General features: G+C 61.7%; 1 protein-coding gene across 2 annotated transcripts; it reads right to left on the reverse strand.

The window, feature by feature from the left end:
* Positions 1–9,055: 9,055 nt before the first annotated feature.
* On the reverse strand, positions 9,056–13,034 carry MRPS2 (mitochondrial ribosomal protein S2). 2 transcript variants are annotated; one of them, XM_017513064.2, is made up of 4 exons: positions 12,846–13,034; positions 12,532–12,657; positions 11,686–11,815; positions 9,056–10,194 (listed from the first exon to the last, which is right to left on the reverse strand). In XM_017513064.2, exons 1-4 carry the CDS (start codon positions 12,886–12,888, stop codon positions 9,582–9,584), a joined length of 912 nt encoding a protein of 303 aa, XP_017368553.1. In that variant the 5' UTR covers positions 12,889–13,034; the 3' UTR covers positions 9,056–9,581. The 2 variants fall into 2 exon arrangements, with proteins under 2 accessions (XP_017368553.1, XP_017368554.1); XM_017513065.2 differs by lacking the exon at positions 12,532–12,657 and having other exon boundaries at positions 9,060–10,194; positions 12,846–12,946.
* Between the last annotated feature and the right edge of the window lie 94 nt (positions 13,035–13,128).

Below are 13,128 nucleotides of genomic sequence, written 5' to 3' on the forward strand. Positions count from 1 at the left end.
CTTGTAGAGGAAAATGCAGTAAATGGGTAGACCTCTGGCAAGCCTGCTGAAGAAATCAACGAGAAAAGCAGCAGTTCAACGCCATCAGGAAAGGCGAGGTGACAGACACTGCAGACGGAGGCCAAAGAGAAGCTCGCGTGACTGAGGGAAGCTGAGCGGGGCACACGGCCGGCGGGGCTGGGTGTCCTTTGCCACTGTCATTAAGCCTGTGGTGTTGTCACGAGGCTGCACGGATAGATCGCCAGAACAGGAGGGAGCCCAGGCAGAGACCGGAAATGGAATCAGAAAATTAGGGGCGTAGCAAACACATTTGAGGGGAAGATATTGAATCAATGAAGGTTTTATCCATACGAAAAGGACATATCCATTTAGCTCCCTACCTCACACGGCACACAGTGGATTCCAGGCAGATTAAAAGGCTTAATATGAAAAGCAAAGCTTTAAAAACCTGTGGAAGAAATGGGACAATCCCTCTGTGACCAGGAGGTATGTCCGAAAGCTGCGGAAGAGTCACGTCTTTCACAGAGGCAGGAGGCGAGCCAGGCGGAGGGAAGGACCTGTGCGGCGTCCAGATGCACGGTCTCAGCATGCAGAGCGCACGAGGAGCTCCTGCCGGTGATGGAGAGGAGGACGGACAGCTGCAGGGAAGAGCGGGCAGAGGAGGGGAAAAGGCAGTCGGGGGAAGAGGTGACCCAGAAGCCACAAGGACGGGAAGAGGGGCTGAGTAAGGAGACGACCATCTCAGGGCCGAGGCTGAGCGCATTCCTCACTCTGGCAGTAACGTGGGTAGGATGAGGTGTGACAGGAAGCACCCATGGGTGCAGGCGCTGCAGAGCAATGGCCCAGCTAGCGAGGCTGGAGACAGTGTGCCCCGGGCCTCTGCAGTGCCCGCTGCCTCCCGCAGACCCTGAGATGCCCCTGCCTGGTCCTTGCCATGCTCAAGCGGGGAGCTCCGCTGGGCATGACTTTGTAAAATTTGCCACAGCTGTCTCTTTCCGTGGTATTGGGAGGCCCCGGGCTTGTTCAGGTGCAGAGGGGCCTGTTGACGCTGAGGGTCACTCTAGCTTAGAAGCTCCTGCCCCCCCCCCCCGGTCCTCTTCATTTTCAGGAATATGCCCACCGTTCCCTGTGCCAGTGCACCTGGTGTCATGACCCAAGGATGCTGGACTGCATGTCACAGCAGGACATGAATGGAAGTTGGCCGGTCGGGAAGGAGAGGGAGGTTTCATCCTGGGGTAAGCCTGAAACGAGTCATGGTCAGCTGTTCTGAGCTCCCAATGTACACGCCTGTAAGCCGGGATTCAGTCCTAACCAGTGACTGTCAGCCCCTGACGTGCATGCCTGTGAGCTGGGATCAGTCCTCACCAACATCCCTCAGCCCCCGATGTGAATGCTTGTAACCTGGGATCAGTCCTCACCAATGTCTGTCATCCCCTGACGTGCACTGACATCCTTCAGGACCGAAGTCCTCTCTGTGTAAAAAGTACTCAGTCACACACGAATGCCCCGGCCAGCTCTGCACTACTTTGGCGGTCACCTCACGAAGGAGAATTGATCAGAGCTGCTGCTTAGGGGGCCGACGCCCACGGAGGCATCATCACACGCGCATCTGTGATGGCGACCACGTGTGTCCTGCAGCCCCCAACCGATGATGAGAAACGAATCTGAACCCCACGTCAGAGGGAAGGCTGAATTACCTTTCTATTCTATTTATAGGAGATCATTTTCATAGGAACCAATAATCAAGGGGTAGCAGCCAAGAGATAGAAAAAATAAGTTTTATAGAGGTATGCCAGGAAGTAACCAATCAGATCTTATTTTTTTTCTTCCATTTGATGATGTTTATTGCACCTATCAGCTTTCTTCATGTGTGAGCTTTGTGATTTTTTTATCACTTCAAATAAATATTTTCATATCTAATTTGGATTCATAATTTCTATTATTATTTATTTAAAGTAACCCCTAAATTTTACATATATTTTAAGCCCCACAAAATCCATCTACCCCTGGCTATAACTGTGAGTTTAATTTCCTTTTAAAGTAATCTGAATACATACACACGTTGAGATTTTCTAACGCCGGGCATGGGCGATGGGTGTTTTTATTCTCGGCTTGTTCTCTGGGCGCTGAAATCGTCAGGATTAGGACAGCGTACCATGGAGAAAGTGCCGGGATGTGCTGGGACCTGCAGATCACAAGAAAGAGAGGCCGCGTGGATTGCACGTTCTTTTATTTGGATTCTTGCTGCTCCCACGTTACTGTCACAATATTTTCCGTGGAGTTTGAAAAGCAGATGCCCAAGGCAAGCACAGAGAGTGCAGGGGTGGGGGTGCCCCAAGGGTGGGGGTGCACCAAGGGTGGGGGTGTCCCAAGGGTGGGGGTGCCCCAAGGGTGGGGGTGTCCCAAGGGTGGGGGTGCCCCAAGGGTGGGGGTGTCCCAAGGGTGGCGGTGCCCCAAGGGTGGGGGTGCCCCAAGGGTGGGGCTGTGGGCAGCACCTGTACCCCACACCACGGCTCCACCTCGGTGCCTGGGGTTCCGTCCTCCTCAGTGGCTTGCAGGGCATCTGTCCACTGCTGGGCTGCTGGCCAGGCTACGGAGAGACGGTGACGGTCAGGCTCCTTGGGTCCTCCGGGCTAGGGGAACACGTCAGCCTTTCAGCCACCCCGCTGACCACCCATGAAACAAAGGCAGAGCTGCTGCCCAGTCATGCAAGATGAACAGCCCCTCGCCCCGTCACCTGGAGGCAAACCAGGGAATCCTGGGATTCTTCCTGCTCAGACACATGTCCTACTGAGGTCGCTTCCCGACACGTGTTTAAAGGATGGACACATGTTATAAATCCTAGAAAGCTGGAAGAGGGAGAAGGTCACTTCCAATCCCACTTCCCCCGTGACTCACTCTTGAATTGGAACTGTTTCCTTCCTCTATTTTCTAACAGAGCATCTCGTGTGGATCCAGTGACACAGACACGTCACCCGCCTGCAACTGAAGGAAGCCTCAGGAAGGACTTCCAGGGGTTTTGAGGCATCTTGCCTGCACCCCGCACGTCCCCAGAACCAATGCCAAGGGCAAGGCCAGCCATGGTGGGCAGCAGCCCCTCTGCCGGACACGGCACGTCCTGCCCAGGGCTGAGGCTCCAAACTCTGCCCCCCACTGAGCAACTGATTTCCTGAGTCCCCCCTACGAGGGCTCCGGGATTTGACCTTGAAGTTCCTGCCCACCTGAGTCTGTGTGTTTTAGGCCTGCATGGCCTTCCCTGTCCGTGCCTGTGTCCACCTGGCCGCTGCCATCCTTCAAAGCCTAGCCCAGTCCCACCTCCTGGGGGAGGAAGGGGCCCTGACCATCTGGCCTCCCGGGCGTCTTGGGCCAGGGCAGCCGCAGCAGGTGCCTGTCACAGGTGGGTGCCTGTCCTGAAGAAGCCTGGTCATCCCGATAGCTCCTCTGGCCACCCAGGCTCCCTCGCCCTCCGGTCTGGGCTCAGCAGAGGCTCTCGGGGCTTAGCCAGCCTGAGTGGAGTGGTGAGTAGTGGAAATGAGGGGATCTGCACTTTTGGCCATGGGGCCCAGGGCGTGGCAGGGGGGCCAGGGCGTGGCAGAGGGGCCAGGGCATGGCAGGGGGGCCGTGGCAGGGGGTCCAGGGCATGGCAGGGGGCCCAGGGCGTGGCAGGGGGTCCAGGGCATGGCAGGGGAACCAGGGCATGGCAGGAGGGTCAGGGCGTGGCAGGGGGGCCAGGGTGTGGCAGGGGGTCCAGGGTGTGACAGGAGGGCCAGGGTGTGGCAGGGGACCCAGGGCATGGCAGGGGTTCCAGGGTGTGACAGGAGGGCCCAGGGCACATTAGTGGAGGGGCTGCCTCCTGGGAAAGGTTTCGATGAATTTGTGTTCCGGCTCTTTTTTCTGCCTGAGTTCCTCCAAGGCCCTGGCTTATCTGAACACAGGACCCTTTGTGCCACGGCCTGCCCCCTGTCATGGTGAATGTCACACAAACAGGAACGTGCCTGGAGGCTGCCTGGACCTGTCATCTTGCCCATCAGCTGCCAAGGTGATGCTGTGGACATGGTCTTCCCCACATGCTTCCCCATTTATGGAGCCCCTCATGGGCTCTAAACCCCCAATTCTGGAGGGCTGGTCCTGAGAGCAGAGTCACCATCGTCTGGGAGCCCAGCAGGCCTCTGCGGCATGGCCAGCGTGGGGTCTATGAGCCAGCCGGTGGAAGAGCCCTGTGACTCGGGGAACACCCGAAGCTCCCAGCGCAGCTCTTCTTCCTGGAGGACCGGATGTCCTCACTCTGCAGCTGGGGAAGGGGTGCACAGGGGGCTTGAGGCCAATGTGGTAACTGCCCCTCAAATCTTACTCTGGGATCAGCACTTTCCTGGAAGACTCCAGAAGTAAGGAGAAGGAAGAGGAGTGGGGAGGGAGGGAGGGAGGGAGCCCCAAGCCAGGTGCCACTGAGGGGGGTGGCATGACCCTGTCCAGGTGACCTCCTGGGAAGTAGGCCCAGCCAGGCAAAGCTAAGTCTCCTGGCCCCAGACACCACCCACCACTAAGGCTGGAGATGTCCAAGGTGAGGCCTTCAAACCAAGAGCCACATGGAGGGAGGCCACGTTCCCCATCCTCCCACCTGCGCACCTGCCCTCCCCCAGGGGAGCATCAGGAAGCCCCTCTCTGGGGTGGGGGTGGATGCTAATGTTCTGTGCAGCTGTTCCGTTCGGTGAGTCCTTTTTGGTGAAAGGGCTCAGAGATGTAGCAAAGACTGTACCAGCCTTACACTCCTGCAAGGGAGCTGTTACCGTCCTGACCCTTCCATGGGAGAGGAAGGCATTCCCCCAACATAGTGGCATCCCCCCAAACACTGGCATCCCCCACACACCGGCATCCCCCACACACCGACATCCCCCCACACACCGGCATCCCCCACACACTGGCATCCCCCACACACCGACATCCCCCCACACACCGGCATCCCCCCACACACCGGCATCCCCCCACACACCGGCACCCCACACACACCGACATCCCCACACACCGGCATCCCCCACACACTGCCATCCTCATGGACGGTGACCGCCCCCAGCTCCAGGGTGCGTCTGACTGATCTAACAGGGCCCCATCCCTCTGGTCTGTGATTGCTCTGGAATGGGGAGCCCAGAGAAGAAACACAGAGGGCATCTGAGTCCCGAAGCAGGGGCCCCAGTTGGGATGAGCCAGCCCTGGAGACCTTGAGGAGAGAGGCAGGAAGTGCCCAGTCCTTCACACCGTCATGGAAGCCTGCCCCACGCCTGGACTCCACGTGGACACGAAGGGCCAGGTGGGCTCAGCAGCACAAGGTGAAGCCTGGTGCCCAACGTGGACGCCATGTGTGTGAGCCAGCTGTGCTGTGGACAGGGCACTGTGGAGAGGGGGGGGCTGTGGGCGCTGGGAGGGGGAGTGACGGCTGGTGTGAGCGTCCCTGGAGAGGGGGGTGCTGGGCAGCGAGAGGTCAGGGAGGTGTGGGGGCTTGGGACGGCCACTGCCATCCTGGCCACCGCCCAGGTCAGAGCAGCACTGCTGCTGATTCCAGCCACAGGGAACGAGGCCCCTTGGCAAAGCAACAGGACGTGTCTTTGAAACAGCTGACCTTTAACACAGAGCCAAGCCGTGCCTGTCTCAAAATGTTTAAGTCCTCACCCCAAAGCATTATGCGGCTCACTGCACCTGCGGAAGCCAACATCAACATCTGCGTGCACGCTGGCCCCCTGGCTCGGCCGTCCTGTGAGGAAGTGAGCATCAATCGTGCAGCTCACTGCACCCGCGGAAGCCAGCGTCAACACCTGCGTGCACGCTGGCCCCCTGGCTTGGCTGTTGTTTGAGGAAGTGAAGCCGGTGGCTGGCTTTAAGACCCCAGCACTGCCAGACGGGGAACCTGGCAAACCCAGAAACTTCCAAGGCTCAGCTCAACAGCCACACCTTCTGTAGGCCAAAGGAAGCAATAGTTCCTTCTCTTTCCCCAGGGCCAGGCGTGAGCAGAGGGCTTTCCACGGCCCGTCCCACCCAGGCTTGACAGCGGCCTCACCAGGTCCTCTTAGTTCCTAGTTCCCACACAAGCCAACTGAGGCTCAGGGGTGAGGTGGCATTGCCAAGAGCCACAGCTGGTGGGTGTGGGAGCCAGGAGCCCCGTGCAGCGGAGCGGGATGTGCTCACCTGTGGGACAGCAGGTCCAGCATCTCTGGGGTGGGGGCAAAGCTTCCACGGTGCACAGGAAGGGAACGAGGAAGGGGCACTGCCCTGCCCTGAGGAAATGCTCTGGCTTCTCCACGGAGCCTGTGTGAGGGCTCCTACCTTGCAGGGCTGACTCAAGGGAGGACGGATGGCCCAAACTTATGAACAGGAACAAAATCCGATCGCTCATTGCCATAATGTGAACCGGAGAAGTCCAGAAGAATTTTCCTGGCTATTCCTATACCAACGTGAAAAGTCACTCTGCACCCAGCCAAGCTGGGGTGGGATGGGGTGGGGTGAGGGTGGGAGGAGGCCTGGGGCCTTGGGATTGGGACTGGGGGCCTCTGGAGAGGCAGAGTCCTGGGAGTGCGCTGGGAGCCACCTGGGGGCATTTGGGTGGGAGGCCTTCCCCACCGCCCAGGGGCCCTGGCTGTGGAGACCTCCCCTGCACCCTTGCACCCCCAGCCAGTGCTGGCCCTTGTTGGTGGTGAGGCTCTCGTCCCTCATTTGGGAGAAAGTGGGGGTCACCCCCTCAGCCCACTCCTGGCCAGTCTCCTGCGTGGAGCTCTGCAGAGACAGAGACCCAGGAACATGAGAGCTGGGCCTGGCCCTCGTCACTTCTGCCCACCTGACCTTCCACTCCCCGGATCAGGCACAGAGCCTGTCTGCGCAGACCTCCAGCCAGGATGACACGAGATCCATTTCAAGGGTTAGGGCCCATGTCAGCAGAGGGCATCACCCAGAGTCCCCGTCCCACCCAGCTGGCCTGGATCCTCATGGGCCCCCAGACTCCTGCCCTAACACCCTGCTCCTGCCCAGGGCAGGCCCTCCCCCTGCCCAGGGCAGGCCCTCCCCTACGGTCCCCTCCAACATACCCGGGGAGCAGTGCGAGCGATCAGAGTGGAAGCCTGGCCTGTGCTGACAGCGGGGCTGCCCTGAGCTCCTCTAGGCAAATGGGGGTCCTCCAGATGTCAGTGGTGGGAGTGGCCCAGCCTCCGCAGGGCTAGAAGGGCTCCCTGGCTCTCCCCACCCACGCTGCCTTGAGCAGGCTCCACCAGGCCTGTCCTCTGGCGGCTGCATCTGGTCTTCCCCATCGTCTGGGATACCAGCTGGTCCAGGCACAGCCCTGCCACAGTCCTGAGAAGGCCACCTCTAATGGGCCTGCAGGCACCGTGGCCATGGAAATAAAGGGCTGGGGACCCTTCTCCCCACTCCCAGGACAGCTCCCCTGCCCACCCCCTCAGCCTCAGACACTCTCACCATCTCCTTTGGCCTCTTCTTGGGGCTCCTGGGGTTCATCTCCAGGGTAGAAAACCTGGAGGGCCCCTCCTGGCAGAGTTGAGGATGGGGTGAGACCCATCCCCCCTCAGCCCTCAGCCTTGTTTCACCCAGAGCCCCTCTGAATCCTGAGAACTGGCTCTCTCCATTCTGGAGGCGACCTTCAGGCCCGCCCTGCCTGTCCCAACATGGCCCCCACGGCCTCTGCACTGCTCCCTGTCTGTCCCTCCCTGCTCCTCATGGTCACTGGTGCCCGCTTATCCACTGGGTCTTCCCCTCGGCCAGGGCCCCTCCTGCCCTGGAACTCAGCAAGTGCCCACTCACAGCTCCTCGGCGGGTCCTCGCCGGCCTGTGCCTGGTACAGGGGCCAGCAGGAGGAGGACAGCAGGAACCAGACAGGCCACAGGCGCAAGGTAAGTGGGACAGGTGGGGACCCAGGGAGGCTGCCCGGCCCAGCCCACCCCCACCACTCTCCCAAGGCTCTTAGGGTTAGCCACCGCTCTCCCTGGGCCGCTGCCCTCCATCCGGCCTCAAACTTAAAGACCAGAAAAGAGACTGCCCCCACCCCTCCTGTGTTTGTGCCCCACTCTGTCTCCTGAGGTCCAAACCCTGGGGTGACCTGCAGGCCCCTCCCTAATGGCTCTGTGAGGAAGGGCCTTGCCAGGCTAGCTACTAGGGGCTGACCTGGATCCCCGCTACAAATGCCTCCCCTGGGGGGGCCCAGTCCCATCTCCAGAAGCACCTCCTGGAAGCCCCCCACTCTGTCAGTGGCCAGTGTTTCATACTGCTGCCTCATCTCCAGGGGCCTGGCTCTCCGCAGCTGACTCACCAGCTCTGTGGGGCAGGAGGCCCAGCTCAGGGGATCTAACCTACACATTGCGGAGGGATTCTGGGGGGCCCTGAAGGAGCTCTCACTTCACCTGCCTTTATACACCTGCATCTCCAGACTCTGGGTTTGCAAATGAAAGCCATGCTGTCCAGAGAACAACCTGAAGCTCAGCTCCCTGTCCTGCCACATCACAAAACTGTGACACCCCTGGGGACTCCCACCATGAACCCCTCGCCAGCCTAACCCTGAAGGGGCAGGGAAGGACACTGGACCCCAGCCTCCACTGCCCTGAGCTGCTCCTCAGGGAAGGCCTCGCCCTCCCTGGGTGCCAGACCTGACTCTGCCCAGAGACAGCTCCTCGGGGTGGCCAGGTGCATGCACAGCTTACGTCCAGGCAGCTGGGGACGGGGCTGAGAGGGGTGGGCGCAGCTCATCCCAGGAACACAGCTGTGTCCCTACGGGGGGGGGAGGGGTGTTAAGCATCCCTGTCAGCAAGTGCCTGTCTTTCCTGAAGCTGGGTCCACACCAAGCCTGGTCCGATCAATGAGGCTGGCCGGGCTGTGGGCTTGTCAGGAGCTCCACTGCGGAAGACAGCGCCCTCCAGTGGCAGCTGGCACCTCCGCTGACCTCACTAATGCCCCTCACACACAGTGCCCGTCCCATCTCCCATCACTGGGGCCCTGGTGCGTGCCTGAGAAGCCACACCACATGGATGAAAGCACACCACTCCAGGCGGAACCCCAAGCTCCAAGACTCGTTGTGCCCAAATCTGAGTTTTATTTTTGCTGGAATCAGGTCATCTGTTTGGCCTGCTGTCTCACCAACCCAGCTGGGAGCTTGCCGCCTACAGCATCTCATTCCAAAACAGCCCCCCGGAACCAAGCAGACAAGAAAGCAGCCCACCTGAAAGGCTTTTAGACTGAGAAGAAAAACCACACCTTCCTGACAAAGGTCAGGGGTCAGGGTGAGGGAGGGCTGCTCGAGTCACAGGGACAGCCATGTCTTCCAGCAGGCTGACCGCACCAGCCATCGAGGAATCAGGCTCCAGTCCTAACTGCAGCCAAGGGGCCACCTGGCACACGTTGTTCACCCTCTGTGCTCTGTTTCCCACAAAGCAAATGCAAATGGCAAGGTCGTCTGCTCAGCCCCTGGTTCTGAGGTGGAACGGCGGAGGTCTGCGCCGTCACATCATCTGAGTAAGTCACAGGAAGGACCAAGGATGCTGCTGACCCAGGGCTGGGGAAGGGGCTCAGCTCGGACAGGCTGGACCACCGTTTGCTTAGAGAGGAGGAGGGTCAACGTCACAGGGGCGGCTCACGTTGGCCCCGGGGGGGTGGGCTGGGCCCTGGGCTCCGGGCTCCTTCTGGCCCTGCAGGCGGTACAGGGCCTCCACCTGCCGCCGCTTCTCCTTGGCCCGGGTAATGGCCGTCCGGAAGAGTCTGCAGTAGAGGTGGACGGCCGGCGGCGAGTCGTCGTTGCCGGGGACGGGGTAAGTGACGAGGCAGGGGTTGCAGTTGGTGTCCACGATGCCCACGGTGGGGATGTTCATCTTGGCTGCGTCTCTCACGGCTATGTGGGGCTCGAAGACGTTGTTGAGGGTGTGCAGGAAGATGATGAGGTCGGGCAGGCGGACCCCGGGGCCGAAGAGCAGGGGCGCGTTGGTCAGCAGGCCGCCCGTGAAGTAGCGAGTGTGGGCGTACTCACCGCAGTCGCGGGCCAGGTTCTCAATCAGGTATGAGAACTGCCGGTTGCGGCTTATGAACAGGATGATGCCCTTGCGGTAGGCCATGTGGGCGGTGAAGTTCAAGGCCAGCTGGAGGTGCGTGGCTGTCTGTTCCAAGTCGATGATGTCCTGGTCCAGGCGGCTCCCAAAGATGTATGGCTCCATAAACCTGCCGGAGACCCGGTCAAGGCAAGGGGGATGAGAAATCACGGGGCCACCTCCACTGGCCCCTTGCCGGAACAGACGCCCACCAGGGACTCCCAGGCTCCTCTGTGGGGCACTAGGGCCTGGGAGGCACAATGTGCACTGCTCCCTACGTGGACAGACAGCAGTGAAGGCCTCGTCCAAGCCACCCTTCTGCACGCCTCAGCTCATGGATGAGCCCCTCCGGCCCTCTGGCTCTTCTCAAGCAAATCCTAGTAGAACTGACCCACTGCTGCTCATGTGGCAGCCCCTCCATCACTCTCCTCTTCCCAAGGCTTTAGAACAAGGCCCCTCTGGGGTTGGACTTGGGAGGGGGGTGCTCTGGGCCAAAAGCATCAAGGCATTATGGAGGAAGTGGCCCAGCCTGATAGGAGCATGATCCCTGTGGGGCTGGGAGACACCCCTTCCTCTTAGCGCAGGGCAGGCGAGTCATCTACATTTGCAGTTCCCAGGTCCTCTCCTCCAGTCTATTCCGACCGGGTTCTGTCCTTTCCTGTCAAGCTACCCTGCCCATCAAGGCACTGGCCACCTCCATCTTGCCAAAATCACGCCCTCAAATTCACTTCTCAGCAGCAGCAATGGACCACCCAAGACTCCACCTCAGATCTTCTTTTCCAATGCTCTGGAAACACCTCCCAGCCCCCAATGCTGATGGCTCCCTGAGCCCCGGCCCAATCCTCCTGGTACCCGTGTGACCTCACCACTGGGGCAGCAAAGGGTTCACCCCTCGTAGGAAGCAAGCCTGTGAGGACCACAGCTGTCCCCTGTTTTTCACCAACTCAGTAACCAGCACAAGGCTCCGCCCAAAGCGCAGGCATCTGATTCCTCTGGCCTCAGCCCCCTCCGGCCACAGCCCCCTCCAGCCCCCGCCCCCTCCAGCCACAGCCTCCTCCAGCCCCAGCCCTCTCCGGCCCCAGACCAAGGCCCACTGGCTCTGCCCGGCAGCCTCACGTCCACCTTGCTGCTGCAGCTCTTCTGCTACTGGAATTTGAGCCCCATCGCTCTCGCCCTGGACGCCCCCACCACTTCCTCCTTGGCCTCCCACCTGCCCCTCCCATTCACTTTCCCCACAGCAGCCAAAATGCCCATGTGAGAACACAGGACCAGTCATTCCTGCTTCCCACAGCCCAGAAAGCCCTGCCCGATCCAGTGGGGGCTGATCTCACAAGCTCTGCCCCCAACCTTCCCTTTTCTGAACCCTGGAGTGCTGCACCCTCAGCAGACCTGCCCCACTAAGGGCTGTGAGCCCCATGCCTAGGCACACAAGAGCCCCGACCAAGTGCCAGAGTAAACTGCTGCTTCTCTGTGAGGCTCCGAGTTCCCATGTGGAGGAGGAAGGAGCTGTAATCACCGAAAACTGGCACAGACCCGTTTGAAAGTGGCCCCAGACCCAAGGCAGGCCCAGGTCCCAGCCCTCCTGGGAACCAGCACGGGTTCAGGCAGGGGCGTGACCTACCTGTGCCGACAGCCAGCTTTGTGTCCCAGGTGCACTCGGGCATGGAAGAGGCTTCTCACCGAAAACAGTTCCTTGATATTGAAGAAGTCAGAGTGCTTGAGGGGCTCGTTCAGAATCTTGTCCTGCAAATCTATGGCAGGGAGGAAGAGGCGGGCTGAGTCTCCCAGCGGTTGCAGCAGAGACAAGCAGAGCGCAGTTCCCGCCCACCCGTGCTCCCACGTGCCTCCTATGACTCCGCGGTGGGGAGCCGGGAGTCCAGCAGCCCCAGGAAAGACCTGGAAGCACAGCGACCTTTCCAGGAAACGGAGAGCTGGAGCGGGGTTCTGATCCCGACCTTGCTCCTGGGTGAACCGGGTCGAACCTGGTCAACCCCGTAACCTTGGTGTTACTTGGACAACAGAGGAGAAAAAGAGGGGCAGGTCTTTCTGGCACCTCCCAACCTTGGAGTCTCAGGTGCCCAGCCAGAACGTCCCCATCAAGAGTCCAGCAAGGTGGGCAGACTCCGAGTGGGGTGCCCCCAGGGCCCTTGGGTCCGCCTGGGCGAGCCTGGGGCTCCCAGCCTCGGTGGGCCAGCGACACCCCCTAGGGAGCGAAGCCCGTGCTGCCCACGGGCCCGCGCGCTCCCTGTGAACAATCCCCGGAAAGGCGGCGGCCTCGGCCCGCGGCGCTGCGTCCGGCAGGACCGAGCGGCGGCGCGCACGGGGGCGGGAGGAGCCCGGCGGGGCGCGCAGCTTCAACCCCGCGCAGGGCCCGCGCCCCCCCAGGGTTCGCCGCCGACCAGGGGGCACCCGGCGGCTGCCGGCCTGTCCTCGCTCCCACCCGACTCGGCGGGGCGCCCAGTGTTACCGCTGCCGTCCTCGGGCTCGCCGATCGCGGGGGCCGCCGCGCTTCCAAGCGTCCTGCGGCTCAGCCGAGCAGGCCCTGGGGTCGCCTTCCCGAGGAGGCCCAGCCAGCGCGACGGGGCCCGGGCGCCTGAGGGAAGCAGACAGACGTCCTGGCGCCGCGCCCCGGCGGCACCACGCCCGCCCCTACCGCGTCCCCCACGGGTCCCCTCGCCCTCCCCGACTTCCTTCCGCGCCCGCCCCGGGTGCCCTCCGCGTCCCGGGTCCCCGCGCGCCCTCCGCATCCTCCTCCCGAGGGTCCGGAAGGCGCGCGCTCACCGGCGCCGAGCATACGAGGCAGCGCTGCAGGGGAAGGCGCCATGGCGGGGACGCGGGCGGGGACGCGGGCGGGGCGGGGCCTCCCTCCAAGCCCGGCCGAGCGGCCTTCCCTCCCGCCACCGTCCGCACGGGGCCGCAGCGCCACCTGCAGGTCCGGAGGAGCCACGGCGCCGTCCCCAGGCGGCAGGGACCTCCCTGCGGGGGCGGGGCAGACGAGAGGGCGGGGCAGGGGAGGGGGCGGGGACGGAGGCGGAGCGGAGCAGACAAGGGGGCGGGGACGGGG

This window comes from Cebus imitator, unplaced genomic scaffold, assembly GCF_001604975.1.
Source record: "Cebus imitator isolate Cc_AM_T3 unplaced genomic scaffold, Cebus_imitator-1.0 Scaffold486, whole genome shotgun sequence".
Lineage (NCBI taxonomy): Eukaryota > Metazoa > Chordata > Mammalia > Primates > Cebidae > Cebus > Cebus imitator.

Bases quoted from the DNA above. Each gene is read 5' to 3' on its own strand.
- MRPS2 (XM_017513064.2), bottom strand. From the start codon at position 12,888: ATGGCGCCTTCCCCTGCAGCGCTGCCTCGTATGCTCGGCGCCG. The intron at 12,658-12,845 runs GTGAGCGCGCGC...TGCTTCCCTCAG, and splicing joins GCCTCGTATGCTCGGCGCCG to GCGCCCGGGCCCCGTCGCGC. The intron at 10,195-11,685 runs GTAGGTCACGCC...GGTCTCCGGCAG, and splicing joins AAAGCTGGCTGTCGGCACAG to GTTTATGGAGCCATACATCT.